The sequence below is a fragment of the Podarcis bocagei genome (genome assembly GCF_964188305.1).
Source record: "Podarcis bocagei genome assembly, chromosome: 5".
Taxonomy (NCBI): Eukaryota; Metazoa; Chordata; class Lepidosauria; order Squamata; family Lacertidae; genus Podarcis; species Podarcis bocagei.
Window position 1 is genome coordinate 94,734,490 of NC_138129.1, and position 20,833 is coordinate 94,755,322.

A 20,833-nucleotide genomic window follows, 5' to 3' on the forward strand; every position below is an offset into this window, starting at 1 on the left:
AAAATATTGTAAGAACTGCACACAGGAACACTGTGAACAGACAGACGTACCAACGCAGGCATACATACACACACAAAACACACACACATACTGCTTGACACATGTCAGCAAGCACCCACACCCACAGAGTAAAACTTAATTTTGCCTACACAAATATACATAGAGAAATGTGTGTGTGTGTAGAAATGTACACCCTGATAGTGATGTTAAGATGCTTCCTAGGTACACATCGCACCACCACACACTGGCACACAATGCGAACGAACACACACACACTTGTACAAATATAACACGCACAAATTATAGGCCCACACTAATTCACAGGGGGTTGGTTCGCACACGTACCTACATACATATTCACACGACACAAACACAAGGTAACACACACACACACAAACCTCACAAAGCAAGTCTTTCACATACACACACAAAACCTCTCACAACAAGCAGTCACATGCACACATACAGGTTGCTGGTGCGCGGTTCCCACATCGACATGTGGTGTCTCCTCCTCCTGTCTCTTCTGGGGAAGAAAAACGCATGGGTTCAGTCTATGACATTGTCATGCAGTCTCCGCACTCCCGGGGCGTACAACTCCACAGATGCTCAAACAGAGAGCCAGGGGTGGTCTATCACTTGTGCACAGATGTCATTCATAATCCACACCTCACTCAAGTACAGTGGTACCTCGGGTTACATACGCTTCAGGTTACAGACTCCACCAACCCAGAAATATTATCTCGGGTTAAGAACTTTGCTTCAGGATGAGAATAGAAATCACGTGGCGGCACGGCAGAAGCAGGAGGCCCCATTAGCTAAAGTGGCGCTTCAGGATAAGAACAGTTCCAGGTTAAGAACGGACCTCTGGAACAAATTAAGTACGTAACCAGAGGTACCACTGTACAGGACATTAAATATGAACACAGGAGAGCAGAGGATATCCACTTCTGCACAGCTAGGAAATGGCCAGTATACAAAATATCAGCTACTTGAAAACAATTGCTCTACACTTGCTTATATGCACAGAGAGCTGCGTGGGCCGAGGGTCAAAGCTCAGTGGGAGGGTGTATGCTTCTGCCCACCTGAAACCTGAGGTGATCCCCAGCATTTCAAGATAAGGACAGCCAGGCCAGTAGCAATGCTGGTAAAGAGATCTGGGTGGTGAGAAAACAAAAGGTGTTTTTTGCTAGCAAGAATGGCTCAGTGGGATCACTCTCGAAAAGCTGAGCAAGTCCAAAAGGGTGGGGCCTGCATAATATACATAGCTGTTATCTGTTAAAGCAATACATATACATAAATTTCCTCCAATCTAAAGTGACAACACAATATGAATTATACCATGTATGGTTTTTCCTTCATTACCTATTCATTTCCGCAGGGCCTGTAAGACAGAGTTGTTCCGCCTGGCCTTTGGCTTGGAGTCAATTTGATTCCCTCCCCCTCTTTCTTTTTTCCTTTCTCCTCCTGTGATGAGGCTGCATTTTAATGTTTTAATGTTTCAATGTTTCAATGTTGTATCTTGTTTTTAAGTTGTAATATTATTATTATTATTATTATTATTATTATTATTATTATTATTATTATTATTATTTATACCCCACCCATCTGGCTGGGCTTCTCCAGCCACTCTGGGCGGCCTCCAAAAATATTAAAATAATGTGATACATCAAACATTAAAAGCTTCCCTAAACAGGGCTGCCTTCAGATGTCTTCTAAAAGTCTGGTGGTAGTTGTTCTCTTTGACATCTGGTGGGAGGGCGATCCACAGGGAGGGCGGCACTACCGAGAAGGCCCTCTGCCTGGTTCCCTGTAACTTGGCTTCTCGCAGTGAGGGAACCGCCAGAAGGCCCTCGGCGCTGGACCTCAGCGTCCGGGCAGACTGATGGGGGTGGAGACGCTCCTTCAGGTATACTGGACCGAGGCCATTTAGGGCTTTAAAGGTCAGCACCAACACTTTGAATTGTGCTCGGAAACATACTGGGGGCCAATGAAGATATTTCAGGACCAGTGTTATATGGTCTCGGCAGCTGCTCCCAGTCACCAGTCTAGCTGCTGCATTCTGGATTAATTGCAGTTTCCGAGTCACCTTCAAAGGTAGCCCCACGTAGAGCGCATTGCAGTAGTCCAAGTCCATGTTTTGGATGAGCAGTGTGCTCTAGAGCACGTTCCAGAATACTCTACAGTGCACTGGAACTTTGTGATAGACACACAGGGGTTCTCTGGCAGACAATTTGAACTGAAAAGATATGTGAAATGGAAACAGGCCCGGTTTTGAAGTTATGGGAGTAATGTGGTTGGCTACTTGGCTGCGGCTCCAACCTACCCATTCTGGAAATGTAAGAATACAGAAGACGTGGAAGGAGTGCAGCCACTGGAGAATAATCAAGCCCCTACCAACACTTTTGATAGCATGAATAGAATGAAGACATCAAAAGCAGAAACCACAATGTTTCTGAAAATTTAAGAATCCAGGCCTCCAACACGCAAATAAAAATGCACAGAGGGTGAATTACCAGGATTCACTAAAGAATAGTAACTTCTGCACCTGTAGAATCAACTGTGAAGAAAGACACAAATATGCCTAAAATCTTGTATTATATGCAAGTCCATAGCCCATGGTGATTGGGGCTTTTCTGTACTAGGAGTGGCAGAAACAGGGGCATCATTTCAAGATTCAAAATGTGTGTGAGGGGGGTATATTTCAGCAAAACGTGTGTGTATGCATATGGTAAGATTCCTGTGTAATGTTTGAAGGCTGATTTTTCCCATTACAAAAAAAAAGGATAGTGGATTTTAAGACCAATTTTATGATTCCATTTTAATTCCTCATAATAACTAGAGATACACCATTCTGAGGAGGGTGGGGGACTGACGACTGCTCCCCCCTTCCCCCCTGGACCTTTGCATGTATGATAGCATGGACATATTGCAATGTGCACACATATATTGTAACACGTTTGTGTTACACGCAATCCCACAAAACCCATTTAATCTGTGAGCACCCATGAAATTCAGCCTCTCAAATACAGCACATCATATCCACATACAAACCGCAAACCAATACACCTGGAAACACTCCCTTGCGCCAGAGATGGAAGCTTGTGGGCACCCAAGACTATCACCATGCGCCAAATCCTTGTGGCCAGCACTCCCCCATATCCAGGCCCACACACGCCAAGATGCAGACATTCCGATCCTTTCATACATCAGCATCCAATCTGTCGTGCTTTTCAGCATGCAAGCACCCTTACTCTAGCATAGCCGTGGAACATTCGATTGGGATGTTTGTTACTTCTGGGACTTCTGCTGCCGCAACCAAGAATGGACCGGTTTTCCTTCACTGCCATTGTTCACAGCTTCTCATAAAACAAGGGAGCTTTTGCATATCACAACCCCCACCTGAAGTTTTGGCTCTCCACCCAGTTCCCAAGAGCTAGTACATGGGTAGGCAAACTAAGGCACAGGGGCCGGATCCGGCCCAATCGCCTTCTCAATCTGGCCTGCGGACGGTCCAGGAATCAGTGTGTTTTTACATGAGTAGAATGTGCCCTTTTATTTAAAATGCATCTCTGGGTTATTTGTGGGGCGTGCCTGGTGTTTTTACACGAGTGGAATGTGTGCTTTTATTTAAAATGCATCTCTGGGTTATTTGTGGGGCATAGGAATTCATTCATCCCCCCCCCCCAAAAAAAAATATAGTCCGGCCCTCCCACGAGCTCTGAGAGACAGTGGACTAGCCCCCTGCTGAAAAGGTTTGCTGACCCCTGAGCTAGAAGGACTTCAGTGAAGCAGCACCACTAAATATTCTTCAAATTCGCTTTGCAGCATTTTTATTACTGCTTCAAAGGTGGAGTACATAGCTGTCAACCTTCCCTTTTTTTTGCAGGAAATTCCCTTATTCCAGCGCCGTTTCCTGCTGCTTCCCGCTGCTCTCCCGGATTGTTAGATATCCCGTAGACTGTCCCCGGGACAGGTGAGGCTGCTGATCCCTTATTTTGGAGGCTGTTGATCCCTTATTTTCAAATCTGAAAGTTGACAGCTACGGTGGAGTGATCTACTGCAATGGAATAGGACTGGCTAACTGCATCTTTCTTCTCAACCTCAAGCTTCTTCCCAAAGATACTCTTAATTTCAGCATTTTCCCTGTGCCCTAGAGGCATGAAGCATTAGACGCAGCAGGTTAGCAGTGGGACATATTTGAAGCTGCAGAGCTGGCTTCCCCAGCTCACAGCTGATGTACAAATATTTGCATCCCATGAGTAGACTGCATCACGTGGGCACTTTGCAGAGTAGCATCCCACCAGGGCCACTGAAGCTAGATATGCAATACATTCTGGCTTACAAGTGTGAAATGAGGACATTCTCACAGGGTGGGAGGCAGCCAGAAGGGAGAAGCTGTGCTGGGGCAACTCTACCACCCCAGTAACATATGAATGGGCTCAGGGTCTCTCTGGACAAAGTATTTAGGCCTGCTCTCTGGCTAAAGTCTGCACATGGTGGCTGCTGCCAAATGGAAAGCCATTGGGATGGAACAATTCAATGTACCCTCGGGAAAGGTGTGATCCCATTTAAAGGAATCCTACCTGATCTAGTAGATTTGACAAACAAACATGTCGACAGAAGGGTAAAAAAGAGGGACTTGGAGACCAAGTTCTAGGTCAGGGGTCAGCAAACCTTTTCAGCCATGGGCCGGACTATATTTGGGGGGGGGGGGGATGAATGAATTCCTAAGCCCCAGAAATAACCCAGAGATGCATTTTACATAAAAGGACACATTCTACTCATGTAAAAACACGCTGATTCCTGGACTGTCCACGGGCCGGATTGATTGGGTCGCATCCAGCCCCTGGGCTTTAGGTTGCCTACCCCTTTCTAGGTGGCTATGATTAGGATTAATTTCCTCAATGATGGAGCAAATCTCTCTCCCCCCTTTTTTTTTAAAGATGCTGGTGTTGGAATGGAGACAATCTTCCCAACAACTTGATGAACTAAGAACGTTTCGTTTTCACACTGCTTTTAACCATCTAAACTCTTCCAGCCCTATGAATCCATGATGCTAAGTGTGCTACTTTCCTGCATCACATCCTTCCCCTCCTAGCTTTGCACGAATGCTTGCAAGTTTGACGCTGCTGAGGTGTCTGCACAGTGCTAAGAATATGCAAAAACCTTCTGGGAAAATGTTGCTCTTCTGATCAAACCTCGTTGAGTTTCCACATCACCTGAAGAGGAACCTCCAAATCAACTTCATATTTTCCTTTCTGGTGGTAACCTAAGGACGCGCAGAAGCCACATGAAAAATGTAGAAGCCTCAACTAAACAGTATTTTGGCTTTCCTTGAAACCTCTCAGATCTTTCACCTGAGTGGTAACCACCAAATTTGCTTTAGGCTCTACAGAGGGATTTCTCTTTCTTTTGAATGTGAATGCAATCGGCATGGCCGTAACAAGTTTTCAGGGGGTGAGGAGAGGGTGCCCTATGATGGATGAGGCCACTCACTCTATAGCAGGCATGTTGGGAGCAGACATTGGACTGACTTCCTTGGCTTTCTGCAAGGCGTGCTTCTGATTAAAAGCCTCTTCTTCCTCCTGCTCATCCTAAGTAAAAAAACAAAACAACAACAAACCTATGATTACGTGAAACATACTCAATAAACACACAAGACATAACCGGCTGTACTTTTGAATAAATAAGGTATACCATTCATTGTATCAAACTGCAGATTTCAACGGAAGTCTTATAAAGTCCAACGAAAAAAGCAGAAGGCCCAGTGGATCAGTTCATTCATTCTATAGTCAGTCCATATTACATATGAGCCTGTACTACTGATAAAGCCTAGGATGGTGAAACAAGGCTAATATTCCGGAAATCCTTGTCTCAGACTATGTGAAAGGATTCTGTGGAACTGTAACAACCCTTCATGTGGATTATTGGACTCTATGAACAGACAGGTGGAATAGACACTTATACATGTATGAACCTTATGCATGAACTGACTATAGAATGAACAGATCTACTGGGTCTTCTGCTTTTTTCTTGACCTTTATAAGACTTCTGTTGAAATCTACAATTTGATGCAATGAATAGTATACCTTATTTATCCTAAATAAAAGCCAAAGGAGCTTGTTAAAAGGGAACATAGCAGAATTCACTATTTTCTCACATGTTATGAGCTTTGTTATAAGAGCAGCTGCCAGGCTGCAACACAGAGGTCTGCATGGTCACATTAAATTCACAGATGTAACAGGCTTCTCCCATCTATCACACCACCACTGCTCTCCAAGTGCTCTGTTTAACAGCTTAAGTACTAAAGTGCTAGAGCAGGCAGGAAAAGGGAGCAGACAGCAGAGCCCAGGAAAGCTATGGGTGACTTGTTCGTCGGTGCATCCTGGAATTCAAAGGGACACTGTGCATTTCCAGTTTGCAACCCAGGAACCCCTAGTTATAAGACTGAAAATCACATCCAACTTTCACGAACAGAATTATCGGAGAGGTAACCACAGAGCAAGGTGAGACCTGTGGAACCAGAGTTCTAGTTACAGGTAGGTAGCCATGTTGGTCTGCCATAGTCGAAACAAACAAACAAAAAAATTCCTTCCAGTAGCACCTTAGATACCAACTAAGTTTGTTATAGGTATGAGCTTTCGTGAAGTGTGCATGCAGATGAAAGCTCATACCAATAACAAACTTAGTTGGTCTCTAAGGTGCTTGCTGCTGCTGTTGTTTAGTCATTTAGTCGTGTCCGACTCTTCGTGACCCCATGGACCAGAGCACACCAGGCACTCCTGTCTTCCACTGCCTCCTGCAGTTTGGTCAGACTCATGTTCGTAGCTTTGAGAACACTGTCCAACCATCTCGTCCTCTGTCGTCCCCTTCTCCTTGTGTCTTCAATCTTTCCCAACATCAGGGTCTTTTCCAGGGAGTCTTCTCTTCTCATGAGGTGGCCAAAGTATTGGAGCCTCAGCTTCAGGATCTGTCCTTCCAGTGAGCACTCAGGGCTGATTTCCTTCAGAATGGAGAGGTTTGATCTTCTCACAGTCCATGGGACTCTCAAGAGTCTCCTCCAGACCATAATTCAAAAGCATCAATTCTTCGGCAATCAGCCTTCTTTATGGTCCAGCTCTCACTTCCATACATCGCTACTGGGAAAACCATAGCTTTAACTATACGGACCTTTGTTGGCAAGGTGATGTCTCTGCTTTTTAAGATGCTGTCTAGGTTTGTCATTGCTTTTCTCCGAAGAAGCAGGCGTCTTTTAATTTCATGACTGCAGTCACCATTTGCAGTGATCATGGAGCCCAAGAAAGTAAAATCTCTCACTGCCTCCAGGTGCTACTGGAAGGAATTTTTTTTTTATTCTGTGGAACCACTTATGACTCCAATTTTCAGCTGAAACCAGTTGTTTTTGAAATCAAATTCTTGAAGTTAAAGCTTTTAAAAATCTTAACAACACTGCATCACATGAAGGTGACCAGACTGGAACCGACTTCTAAGTCCTAAGACCTCAGTCTCAAGCATGGATACTTGGAAGTAAGTCACATTCATGGAGGCAGCTGCCCAGTCAAACTGCCTCCCATTACATATCAGGCGGATGTGGTCTTTATCATCTTCTCAGAGCCTGTCGAAGACATTCCTTCTTCAACAAGCCTTTTAAGTGGAGTTTGTTTGTCTTTTAAATCCCAGGTGGTCCCTGCATTTAATCTGAACTGTTCTATATCTGAAATTGTTTTATGTGTTATTGTTAAATCGAAGCGATTCACAAATGGAACTCAATAAACAAATGGACATTTCACTATCATCTCTGTTTACAGGATTTGGAGATTCCTGCGGTTGTTTTTGAAGCTAGAAACTGATCATGAGCCAGCTTTTCTTTGGAAAGAACAAGAAATTGAAGTTGTGTGTGTGTGTGTGTGTGTGTGTGTGTGTGTGTGTGTCACCCAACTGGCAGCAGGCTCAGGACATGTCACACTCTTCCTAATTGATTTATGGAATTTGCTGCTACAAGATACGGTGATGACCACTAGAGGATTAGGGGGAGTTAAAAGCGGATTAGACAAATTCAGGGAGAGTAAGCCTCTCAACTGGATTTTTGCAATGATAGATATACGGTATTTCCATGTTTGTGGCCTGAAAGTTCCTATCACTAGATAACTCCATGTGTGGGTGGGTATAACAGCAGGAAGGAGCTGCTGCCTTCATGCCCCATTCTGGGCTTCCCAGTAGTAACTGGATGGGCATTGTTGGAAACCAGTGGCTGAGCTAGATAGATCTTTGGTCTGTCCCAGCAGGGCCATTCTTAAGCTCTGAAAAGCATTTTCAGCACGCAGCTCTCTTGCAATGATGGCAGTTCTGGGTTCAGGACGCTCATTATCTGTGTTATCCAACAAAGTCCGTATATTCCATGTTCCAAATTTCAATTGTCTTTTACAACTGCTGGGTGGTGACCCCACTGGGCATGGTAATCCAGTCAGGGGGGAACGGGAGGCAGACTCTGTTTAGGGCACCTTTTCTAGCCCCTCCTGCTTTTCAGGGTGAGACCCTAAATAGGACTGCTCACTCATGGATAAACATATAACAAAAATTATCTGAACAGGGAGCTCCTTGTAAGTTGCGTTTCTCCCTGGGAACAGGGTGGGCACTGTCCTTTGGCCTGGAAAGGAGGTTGCATTTACTTTCCCCTCTGAAGTTATTATTATTGTTTATCACACTTACACCCCACTCTTCTTCCAAACACCTCTGAGTGTCACAGTCTTGGGGTCTCGGACTCCTCAGAGCTTAGGGCAGCTGCTTCTGGCTTTCATCGCCAGAAGGAGACCTTCTTCTCTGTCTTCCCATCTGACCAGAGGAGCCCTGCTCATCACTGGGTGGGGAGATAACCTAGCCAACCAGCCTGTCCTCTGCACTGCCTCCTTTCCTTGACTTCACTAGAGGAGCTGAGGTCCTACCAAACCTTACCAAATCTGCCCTGCTTTGCCTCAGCAGTGCTTGTTTCTGTAGGTCAGCTAGAACTGAGTCACATACCTCAAGATGATTCTTGGAGCAATGCAGAAAGAGGGCACGACACTGCCCTCTCCACAGCTGGTATATTTACAGCTTACTTCTGAATTAGGCAAGTTACCGCCACCATTCTGCTTCCACTTCCTTCTAGGTGTCATTTTTATTAATTATGTGGGTACAAAATTCTGTGGGGGGGAGGCCCTCTCTCTCTCCTGCTGGGGAGATGCGCATTTGTCTTCTTCAGAGTTAAATTAGACAATGCCATCGATTACTACGCTCTATTACACCCACATTAGCCATGTCAGAGATACATTTGCACTGGAGAGTCTTGCTTGGAGTCCAGGAAGCACACGTTGATGAATCTGTGCTGGAAATGGGAGATATGGAACAGGATCATTCCATTCCCACTCTGAGAGCGGGAACCGGCCCGGTTGCTTAGCTAGCTCACTGTAACCCGTGTGGTTTCCTGGAACACCGTCACACACCAATTCCCAGTGAAGCCTTCCTTGGCATGGCCCCAACTCATAATTGTTAGTTAATGATAACTGTTCCACTGTCAGATACCAGAGGATTTGGAGGAAAACAAATAACATTTGGGGCACGGTGCTTTCAGAGCACTGACTGTAATAAACCCTGACCTTTGTAATAAACGGAATGACCGGTGCCACCAAACAGGTAATCTGAGGGCCAAAGTAGATGCAATGCCATACATGCAATTAGCAATTGTGTGAAAGGCTTTTAAAAAAGTAAAAAAGTGTGGAAAAATCCAGATCAGAAGAAGAGTTTGGATTTGATATCCCGCTTTATCACTACCCTAAGGAGTCTCAAAGCAGCCAACAATCTCCTTTCCCTTCCTCCCCCACAACAAACACTCTGTGAGGTTAGTGGGGCTGAGAAACTTCAGAGAAGCGTGACTAGCTCAAGGTCACCCAGCAGCTGTATGTGGAGGAGCAGGGAAGCGAACCCGGTTCACCAGATTATGAGTCTACTGCTCTTAACCACTACACCACACTGGCTCCAGACTTTGGTGAGGTCCTCAGGACCACAGTAGCCTCCCATCCTCCACACTAGGGAGGAGCACCATCTGGCTTGGGGCCCCACCCCAGCAATTTACTTTTAAGAAGCCATTTGCAGAAATGGTCATTTCATGAATGGTGTTGTGCCTGGTTTGGCCCTGAAAGGAAACGATCCCTTGGCAAATTCTCCTGCACAAGCCCCACAAGCCCTCCTGTCTCAGGGAAAGGTTGAGAGATCAAAAACAAAACTCAACCAGGCATGTCAGTTGCTTTTGCCGTGGTTGCAGAAAGAATTGCCCAGTCACATCTCACAGAAATTTAATCAGTGAGGGAAAATAATAGGTACTGGGAATTCAAGGCAGTGAGAAAAAACTAGGAACAGGGCCTCCTTTGTGGGGGCACCTCTCCCTTGGAACTTTAGGGATGCTTTTAACTGCTTGTTTGCACTGTGTTGTTTACAGGGATCTTTGCTGCTTTATTCTCTTTTAAATCTTTGTTCTCTTTTTTAATTGGGTTGTTTTCCGTGGTAATCTATTATCATTTTTAATACTCGCTGCCAGTCAATATAGGTAACGCCGGGCTAGATGGACCAATGGTCTGTATTTTTAAAAACAACCTCGCATATTCCAGAGTGAGGACTTGCCACTCAGTATCTTCTGTGGTTTTGCTCTGGTGAGCAGGGGCTCAAATCGCGTCCCATCAAAATTATATCTGCGTCACTAAGAACATATTACAGTCTGGGATGGAGCTAAAGTGGCTTTTTCCAAAGAAGTCTAGATTTACCTTCGTCAGTTCCTGCGCATTAGCTAGGTTATCCACAGCAATGGCCAAGAAAACATTAAGCAGGGTATCTAAAAGAGTTGAGGGTGAATGAAGCATCCAATTAGACCAGCTGGACGGACATCATGGAGACATTCCTGCCTTGTGGGAGAGGATAATGGCACCCCCCCCCCATATTAGGGGCCTATACTGCACCAGGACGGGTTGAAAGATGGACTCTCACATGATCACAGGGGAGTTTTCTGTGTCTTCACTATACCAATCTAGAAACTTAGCAAAATGACGTGGTTATATCCCATGTGATCTTCCTTTTATATCTTTCCTTCAAATATCATCAGTTTGGCATGGGATCCTGCCAACCACAGAAAAATGATAACAGCCTCACCTACCCAAGGGCTATGATTTCAAACACAGGACCACTTCTACAAGTGTCTCCTGGTGCCTAGACTCAGGAATATGGCAGAGCGAAGGGGATGGGCTGCTTATGACTAAAAGGACAGTCATTTGGGCCAAGCAGCAAGTCAAGATAAAATTCAAACTAGACAAGATGCCAGGAGATGCATTATCAGTTGCCACAGAGCTTTTAAAAACTGAAATTCAACTTCTGGATCAAGGGAGATGGAGGAGGGTGGGGAATACATAACCCTCCCCCTCCAAGTATTCTTATTTTTTAAATTGGGCCTCTCCTGCTACTTTTACAAAGGATTTTTTTTCTCCTAGTGGGAGATAAAAAAAATGGATTAGAAAAATTGCCTGGGGAGAAATTGCAACTCTTCCTCCCATCCCCTCCTGTTTTGCAGCCAACCATGGCAACACTTTGGTACAAACAAACCATTGTGTAGAACATGGGTAGGCAATCTAAGGCCCGGGGGCTGGATCTGGCCCAATCGCCTTCTCGATCTGGCCTGCAGACGGTCCAGGAATCAGCATGTTTTTACATGAGTAGAATGTGTCCTTTAATTTAAAATGCATCTCTGGGTTATTCGTGGGGCATAAGAATTCATTCATTATTTTTTTTCAAAATATAGTCCGGCCCCCCACAAGGTCTGAGGGGCAGTGGACCGGCCCCCTTCTGAAAAAGGTTTCTGACCCCTGGTGTAGAGATTGGTAATGCAGTTCCTCTTTGACTCCAAAAATCCAAGAAAATGCAGCAACATTGACAGAAGTGTTCTCAGGCTACTTCTCTCCATGGTGCTGAAATTTACAAAATATCACATCAGAACCACCATCATGGCAGAGCAATAGGAAGGATACAGTTTCCAAAAAGTGTGAGGATGATGAAGTAGATGGACGACCACATTCCTGAGCTGACGCCACCTTGGGAGCGAATTCCATTGTACATCACTTCATTCCAGTCTTCCCCTGTCAAAATCTAAACAAACAAGCAGCTCTTATAACAACGTCCTTATTTTACACTTCAGAAGAGGATGTTTCAGTTATGGAGAGCCTACTAAGTCAGTGAAACAAATGACACAAAGGGAAAAAAGGAAGGAATGAAATAAAGAAGGAAGGCACCTTTTCCTTCCTTCATCTAACCAACCATCCATTTTTCCTTGGCCCCAAATTCTGCCTTTCTTATATAACAATAAGGCAAAAGAATGGTCAGAACTGTAAAAAGGGGTACAGTCCTTCCTCAGAGGCCTTACTGTCTTACTGCCTAATTTAGAAAAGACGGGTTGGAAGTGGGAGCAAAGAAAAGCCCAATAAAAGAATAAAAAGTAAAGGAAAGGGACCCCTGACCAGTAGGTCCAGTCGTGACCGACTTTGGGGTTGCGGCGCTCATCTCGCTTTATTGGCTGAGAGAGCCAGCGTACAGCTTCCGGGTCATGTGGCCAGCATGACTAAGCCGCTTCTGGCGAACCAGAGCAGCGCACGGAAACACCGTTTACCTTTCCGCCGGAGTGGTACCTATTTATCTACTTGCACTTTGACGTGCTTTCGAACTGCTAGGTTGGCAGGAGCAGGGACCGAGCAATGGGAGCTCACCCGTCGTGGGGATTCGAACCGCCGACCTTCTGATCGGCAAGTCCTAGGCTCTGTGGTTTAACCCACAGCGCCACACATAGACATAATAAAAGAATACTGAGAGCCAAAACTACAGAATCAGCTGCACTGAACAACTTCAGGCCGCAGATGGGGGAAACTCTAATTTCCGAATGGTCCTCCCAAATAAAAAAGAAAAAGTACAAACACAGTTTCCAGTACATGCCAGTAGGTGGTTCCCCCGCACAGGGTGCTGGGCCAAGGGGACACAAAATTGAGAAGATCCATCATTGAGAAGATCCATTTGGGGGCACCAAATTTGGCCTTGCTCAGGGCACCATATCACCAAATATTACCAAAGTCCAGCCCGGTTTATATCCAGTTCTACTGTTCTGCTCACACAGCAGACTTCAACTTGTGCAACTGAACAGCCCCCTCTCCTGTCCTCCGGCACGCTTTCAAAATATGGTCCAGAGGGTTTGAGGGCCCTCTTTTGGCTGTGTACCTTGGCTCTGAGGAAGAGACAGTGAAGAGTTCGCTCTCATTAGGAGTCTTTGCAATGTCAAGGTGGTGTTCCTTGAAAGTTTTAGCTCAAGGAGTTATTTTTGAGAAAGGATTCATTTAAAGGGAAAGAGAGGACACATCCCTCTCAGCAGAGAAGACTAGGCTGTTCCAGCCAGGTGTGTAAGTGCTGTGGGAGATTCAGAAGAAAGAGAAAGGAAAGGAAAGGAAAGGAAAGGAAAGGAAAGGAAAGGAAAGGAAAGGAAAGGAAAGGAAAGGAAAGGGAAAGGAAAGGAAAGGAAAGGAAAGGAAAGGAAAGGAAAGGAAAGGAAAGGAAAGGAAAGGAAAGGAAAGGAGAGGCGCTTCTATGGAGCACAGAATTAGGGGAAGATAGAATAGTGTGAATATGATGAGTGAATGAGGCATGGAGAGCTTTGTTATAAAGAAAAGGAGAATGTCAAAGCAAAAGGGAGCCACTGCAGAAACTGAAGTCAATGGGTGACAGGATCAAAGAAGTGAAAGAAAGGCTATTTTAACAGAGGTACTCTGAAATGACAAGAGATTATGAGTGGCTGCTCTGGTCAGAAGGTGGTTGAAGTAGCATTAACCATACCATATATGAAGATTTCAGGACAGATTTGAGGGATGTTACACATGCGGCTGGCACTGTGGTCTAAACCACTGAGCCTCTTGGGCTTGCCGATCAGAAGGTTGGAGGTTCGAATCCCCGCGACGGGGTGAGCTCCCGTTGCTCGGTCCCAGCTCCTGCCAACCTAGCAGTTCGAAAGCACGTCAAAAGGTGAAAGTAGATAAATAGGTACTGTTCCAGTGGGAAGGTAAACGGCATTTCCATGCGCTGCTCTGGTTTTACCAGAAGCAGCTTTAGTCAACAAACACCGGCTCCCTCGGCCTGTAAAGCGAGATGAGCGCCACAACCCCAGAGTCGCCTGTGACTGGACTTAACTGTCAGGGGTCCTTTACCTTTACCTTTTTTTCACACAAGTTAAGTATGCAGGGTTGCTTCAAAAGAGCTCCTCACGCATCAGTAAGTTTTTGTTCTTTCTGGGGTTGCTCTTGACCTGTGTTGACTAAGGATGTGTAAAAAATCCACTTAGGGTTGTTACAGAACAACACACCTCTACAGATGAGTGATGAGTGAGGGCCACCAGATTGGTTGCAAGACAGCCTTCTCCACACAAAGCGCACATGATATTACACGTTACTCTTCAATGCGTAGTACAATTTCTCTGCCTGTGGTTGCCTCGTAAAGGTAAAGGGACCCCTGACCATTAGGTCCAGTCGTGACCGACTCTGGGGTTGCGGCACTCATCTCGCTTTATTGGCCAAGGGAGCCAGTGTATAGCTTCTGGGTCATGTGGCCAGCATGACTAAGCCGCTTCTGGCAAACCAGAGCAGCGCACGGAAACGCCGTTTACCTTCCCGCCAGAGCGGTACCTATTTATCTACTTGCACTTCGACGTGCTTTCGAACTGCTAGGTTGGCAGGAACAGGGACCAAGCAATGGAAGCTCACCCCATTGTAGGGATTCGAACTGCCGACCTTCTGATCGGCAAGTCCTAGGCTCTGTGGTTTAACCCACAGCACCACCCGCGTCCCTATGTGGTCACCTCGTAGGGACTGGGAAATGCATCATTTAATGATGTTAGGACATGAGCTAACTGTTGGGATAGCTTTGAGAGGCAGGATGGTATATATTATTTATCAATTATCCTTCCACTTACACACTTGAGTAAAATTAGCATCTAGTTTGGCAGAGTTAAAAATATACCATCCTTTGCAACATTCACATGGAAACTTGGGACCAAACTTTCTGTAGCTTTCTGTAATTATCCAGGTTGCCTCTGGCAGATAGAATCTTCCCATTTATTTATCCCTCTGCATAAATAACAACATCAAAGTCCTTAATGCAAGGACATAAAAATATTGTTTGCTTACGTAAAGCTGCAGCCTCAACTTAAAATGGCAGTGAAACAAGTCAGGCAAAATAAACAGTGGTACTTCAGGTTAACTACTTAATTCGTTCCAGAGGTTCGTTCTTAACCTGAAACTGTTCTTAACCTGAAGCACCACTTTAGCTAGTGGGGCTTCCTGCTGCCGCTGCGCCGCCGGAGCACGATTTCCGTTCTCATCCTGAAGCAAAGTTCTTAACCTGAAGCACTATTTCTGGGTTAGCGGAGTTCTTAACCTGAAGAGTATGTAACCTGAAGTGTATGTAACCTGAGGTTCAGATCAAAAATGGCACCTGTGCTTGGAAGAGCACAGACAGTGCATCCTACCCCTAAGGCTACGTGATGAGAAAGAGAGTGTTTCTCAGGCGAGAGGAATTAATAAGAATTACGGTATGTTCCTTCCTGCCTGGGCAAACAGAGGATGTGGCCTCACAAAAGTGCCCTCTAGGAATTTACAGGCAACTCCATGCGTCTTAACCCTTTGCTCACATAGCAAACATGGAATTTTATATTTTGACCTGGACATCATTTCCCCACACTAAGCTGCGCTACACATTGCTGACGGGAAGGGTGAGAACTTGATTACCATTTTCAGAGGCTGCCTCGTGTCTCTCCTATCACCTGCCCTGAATGACAGCCGACTACTTAAACAAGAAGCATTACTAAAGGACACAGGCATCTGAGCTCATTTCTTCAGCTGCAGGCTCCTCGCCCCCAGAGTTATACCTGGAAAACTGTCATGATGGCTGCAGGGAAGGTGTCAAAGTTTGCAGAAGGAGTCCCATCCATAAAATTAAATCTGTAAAGAAGTAAACAAACAGAAAAAACAAGCTATAACAAGCTTCTTCTTCTGGCCCACCAGCGGATTAATTTACCCAACCTCCTTGTCCTCTCCTCTATCTCGTCTCCTGCTACTGTCATTTTGGTAATTTCCACGTAGATATGATGAAAGTGGTGTGTATTTCTGCATCCCACTCTCCTGCACATGTTTATCTACTTTGTATACTCTATTCTGCAACCAAGAGTCAAGATTCGATATAATTCTCTATGTATTTTTTGCACGTGGAACAAGGTGGCAGAAGAGAATGGAGGGAAAGTTAAGAGCAAATAGTAGAAAAGATGAACAAGATTCAGCAACAGGAGCGATAGAGAACAGTAGGGATCTGTGTAAGACCCTCAGTTCCACCTCTTGGTCCCTGATAGCACTGTCCAGATCTAGCACTGCTTTCCTGGGATCAGATACATGGCCTACACCAGGCATAGGCAAACTCGAACCTCCAGGTGTTTTGGGACTACAACTCCCATGGTCCCTAGCTAGCAGGACCAGTGGTCAGGGATGATGGGAATTGTAGTCCCAAAAAACTGGAGGGCCGAGTTTTCCTATGCCTGGCCTACACATTTTAAAGTCTTTCTCTACAGGAGTGAAGGCAATAAACCCTACAGAAGCGAGGTGGAACGTTTCTTAGGAATGCCAAATTCTGCAGCGATGAGTTAATTCAATGCCTGTGCAGCAAAAACCTACAGACACGGAGAATGCATGCAACCAAGGCTTGTAATTTTATCTCCAGAAATCAGTAGGAACAGTGTTGTTTTTTCTATAAAAAAAATTTTTAGGGGTACTCTCGTTTTCCTACTCATATTGAAATACTGCCCCTCAATGAGGCCAAACTTAGATTCACAAAATGTTTAGGGGCATGCGTCCCCCCAGAAAAAAAGCACTGAGTACAAATAGGCCACTATAAGTTGGAGGAATAAAGCAAGCAATCGCCTTAGAGTGCTTGAGAAGAAGCAAGTAGCTTTATGGATAAACAATCTGGTGAATGCTAGTGAGGCAGCTTTATGAAATATTCTGATACACTGGTCGGCATTTCAAAAACAAGCAAACATGGCCTGGCCATCTACTTACCTGCCACCAAAGAGCTGCATCCCAAGCAGGGCAAAGACTACAATGAAGAGGAAAAGGAGGAAGAGGAGGCTGATAATAGACTTCATAGAACTCATCAGTGAGACCACCAAATTCCTCAAGGAAGCCCAATACCTGGAAAATCCAGATGTTACTGTAACATGCTTCCTAAAGCTTTGCAATGCTCTTTCAACTTGGGCTGGCTTTTGTTAGGTGTGTGCATGCCTGTGTGTCGGGGGCAGAAGGGGAGTTTCCATTATTTGATCAGTGTTGTCCAATTTATTTTTCTTGATTTAGCTTTGTTTAGCTACTTAGCCAGGTGAATTAAACGCTATCAATAGTATAGGTTACAAATCAAATTACAAATCAAATTACAGGAATTGGTGGAGACGGCTCAATTGACAAGTAAACTCAGAGGAAACTCAAAGCAAAAATTAGTGGAAAAATGGGATGTTTATAAAAAAATATGTTCAAAAATACAATAATAGTTTTCACTCCGTGCTAGCATTCGAGTGATAAAGGAACTAAAAGGAGGTGGATTACAATTAAGGATTTATTATGTTTTCAGAATGTATTAGAAAAATTATATAGAAAGGTTTATTGTTTTGTGTACATTCAAATGTAAGATAAAACATATGCGAAGGGACTTGACAGGAAGTCAAAGTTGAAGAAAAGATTTTGGAAGATAAAAGGGGGAAAATATTTACTTTCATTATTATCATTTTCTGTGCGGGTGTGTGTGTGTGATTGTCTGCACTTATGTGTGTTGTCATATGCAATGTTTGGGAGGAAATAAGATGGTAAATAACAATTAACAAACTAAATATTGATGTATGTAATTTTTATTTCTTAATTATATTTAGTGGTAGTATGGCTGTATTGTTTTTTGTAACATAAAACCATTCAATAATTTTTTTAAAAAAAAATAGTATAGGTTACATTGAGACGGGGAAACTGGGTTGTCGATGGAACAAGGAGGAACAACAGGGTGGCAAAAGGAAAAGTGGGGGTAACATTTGCTCAGGGAACATTTTGGGAAAAACAGGGGCGAGCTCGTTTGTTTGACTCACTTTGTGATTTTAAATATCCTTAGAAGTCGCAGGGCTCGTAAAACGCTAATCCCAAAAGAGGTTCCAGGTCTGAAGATCGTCCAAACCACTTCAAAGATGCTTCCCACTGTGACCTGAGTCATCAAACACATACAGAAGAAACAAGCAATTGAATCACCTATGAATGGAAAGACGCAAATGAGCAAATCCACCCAACCTCTCAACCACCTTCTCAGCTATCCTCTCTCAGCGATCCCAGAAAGGCAAATTCTCCCTGACAAGAGACTTAAAAAAGTGAGCTGGACTGGGAAAAATTGTGGAAAGTAAATCTGAAATTTACAGATTGTTCTCTTTTGAAAGAAAATTACAGTAAGATGATGTACAGATGGTATATCACACCAGTACAAATAGCAAAAATGTACAAAACCGGGTCAAATATTTGCTGGAAATGTAAAGAAAAAGAAGGTACTTTTTATCATATGTGGTGGGAATGTAGAGAAGTAAAAAAAATTGGGAAATGATATATAACGAATTGAAAAAAATGTTTAAAATGACATTTGCAAAAGAACCAGAAGCATTTTTGTTAGGGATTGTAAGACAAGACCTGCCAAGAAAAATAAAAAATCTATTTATGTATGCTACAACAGCGGCAAGAGTCTTGTTAGCACAAGGATGGAAGAACGAGGAAATCCCAACGAAAGAACAGTGGCAAGAAAAATTGATGAGCTATGCGGAATTGGCCAAGTTGACATATAAACTGTGTGACAAGGACAATCATGGCTTTAAGGAAGAGTGGGAACTTTTTACAAACTACTTAGAAAGACAACAAAATGAATTGGACTCTTTGGCAGGTTTTGAATAAATATCCACAAATTTATTAGTTGAATATGTGATAGACAAGGCAAGGATATGTTCAATTTTATAATATGCAGAGAACAACATGTGCAAAGAAACCAGAGAGGGGAACTGAGGAAAGTCCTGGGGGGGGGAGGGAGGGGGAAAGGGGAAAAATAATGAAATCGAATTTTTGGGTTGATAAATTGTTATGTTGAAATTGTTTAATAAAAATAATTTTTTTTAAAAAAAGTGAGCTGGAAGAAATGACATGTTTGTGGACTCCATGAAGTGAATATATGAATGAACAATCTGTTTCATTCAAATGACTGTAATTCCTCCGCCAATTCCTGCACTGACAAGATGGTAATTTGGCTCTTGGAGGTGTTACAATAACACCACGTTTCCACCCCCTCTCCCCTTCCAGGATCTTCTACACATCAGTGCAGTTCCCCAGAGAATCTTCTACCCCGCTCTGCCATTTGCACTTGTTCTGTTCTGCTTCTTATCTGCGCATTGCTTACCCCACAGTCAAAGCAGTTGAAAGAAGAATGGAAATAAAGTCGGGGCCCCATCCCATACATCTTCAAGGACATCTCTAGGAGGAAGAGGCCCAGGAATATAAACTCTGCATAGTCTGAAAGAAAGAAATTCAGGTGTGTTCATTGGATCTCTGCTTCTCTCCATCCATGATTGCAACAAAACTTCACAGCACTGCATGATGGACCCACCCAGAGCTGGTTCATGCTGAGAAATTTCTCCCCATGCAGGCACACAACATGAACCAGGCCACAGGAGCAGGACTTGGTTGCCATCTTTGTAGCTGCAGCTTCTAAGGAAAATGTGGTGGTGAGAATAGAAATAGGCAACTTCCCTGCGTGGGGCAGAAAGACTACTGACCAATTTCTAGTTGACCACCTGGGGAAGTCTTGAGAAGAATGTTGGACCTTTGACCCAACCAGATGCTTCTTACGTTCCTTCCTAACCATGGTGCACATTCAGGATCACTGAACACAGATCGTGCCTTCTGCAGAGAGCTCTTTAGCACAGTTAAAATGCATTGGTGAAACCACACAGGCTCCATAAAATGAAATAAAAATAGACCACATGAGGTTGAGGTTGGCCCATCCTTAGCCTGACCTTTCTTCAAGAGATTAGTTTGATGGTGTGAACTGGTCGAAAAGCTGGAAACAAAGCTTTAACCTAGGGACTTCAGTTCCCCAGGAAAACTATTTGTCAGTTTTGCTAGAGCTATTTTGTCAGCCTGCTATTTTATACAACAGCAGCTTTTTGTGAGGGCTCTCTAAACAATGTTGTGGTCGGCCCAGCCAAACCTGTAGCAATTAAAAAGGTTGCTGCAGTGCTTGTGCCTGGGGGAGACTGACAGTTGTCACACCACTAATGGTCCTTTCTTCTGGGCTCAGAACCAAAAACTCCCCTCCCCCCCCAGAATAAGCTTTTAAAAAAATGGTGGCCAGCAATATTGTGCTTACCAGTTGCTGGGGGTTTTAAAAAATGAAAAGTAAACCCCAAACAACACAAAAATATAACACTAAAATTGAAACTGATATAAAACTAAAACAACATAAAAGCTTCAAACATTCATCTACATAATACCACAGAAGAAAGTTTACTGTCGTTTCAGGCTTCACTGTGGAGGGGTTTAAATAAATGTGATGAAATTAATAGCCAATTTTGTACCATCAGCCAGACTGGGAGAAGATATAGATTCAGGATACGCTCAGGCAGCAGATAACATTTTTACTACCTTTCCCTTATAAAATATGTTTTGTTCTTTGCACC

General features: G+C 44.1%; 1 protein-coding gene across 1 annotated transcript in view; it reads right to left on the bottom strand.

The window, feature by feature from the left end:
- CACNA1E (calcium voltage-gated channel subunit alpha1 E) overlaps positions 1-20,833 on the bottom strand; it is a 497,143-nt gene that overhangs the window by 112,903 nt on the left and 363,407 nt on the right. Inside the window, 8 exon segments of the mRNA XM_081194559.1 lie at positions 467-523; positions 5,497-5,594; positions 10,794-10,861; positions 12,045-12,162; positions 15,971-16,043; positions 17,151-17,282; positions 18,218-18,330; positions 19,555-19,667. Of these exon segments, the coding sequence (XP_081050685.1) occupies positions 467-523; positions 5,497-5,594; positions 10,794-10,861; positions 12,045-12,162; positions 15,971-16,043; positions 17,151-17,282; positions 18,218-18,330; positions 19,555-19,667 (772 nt within the window).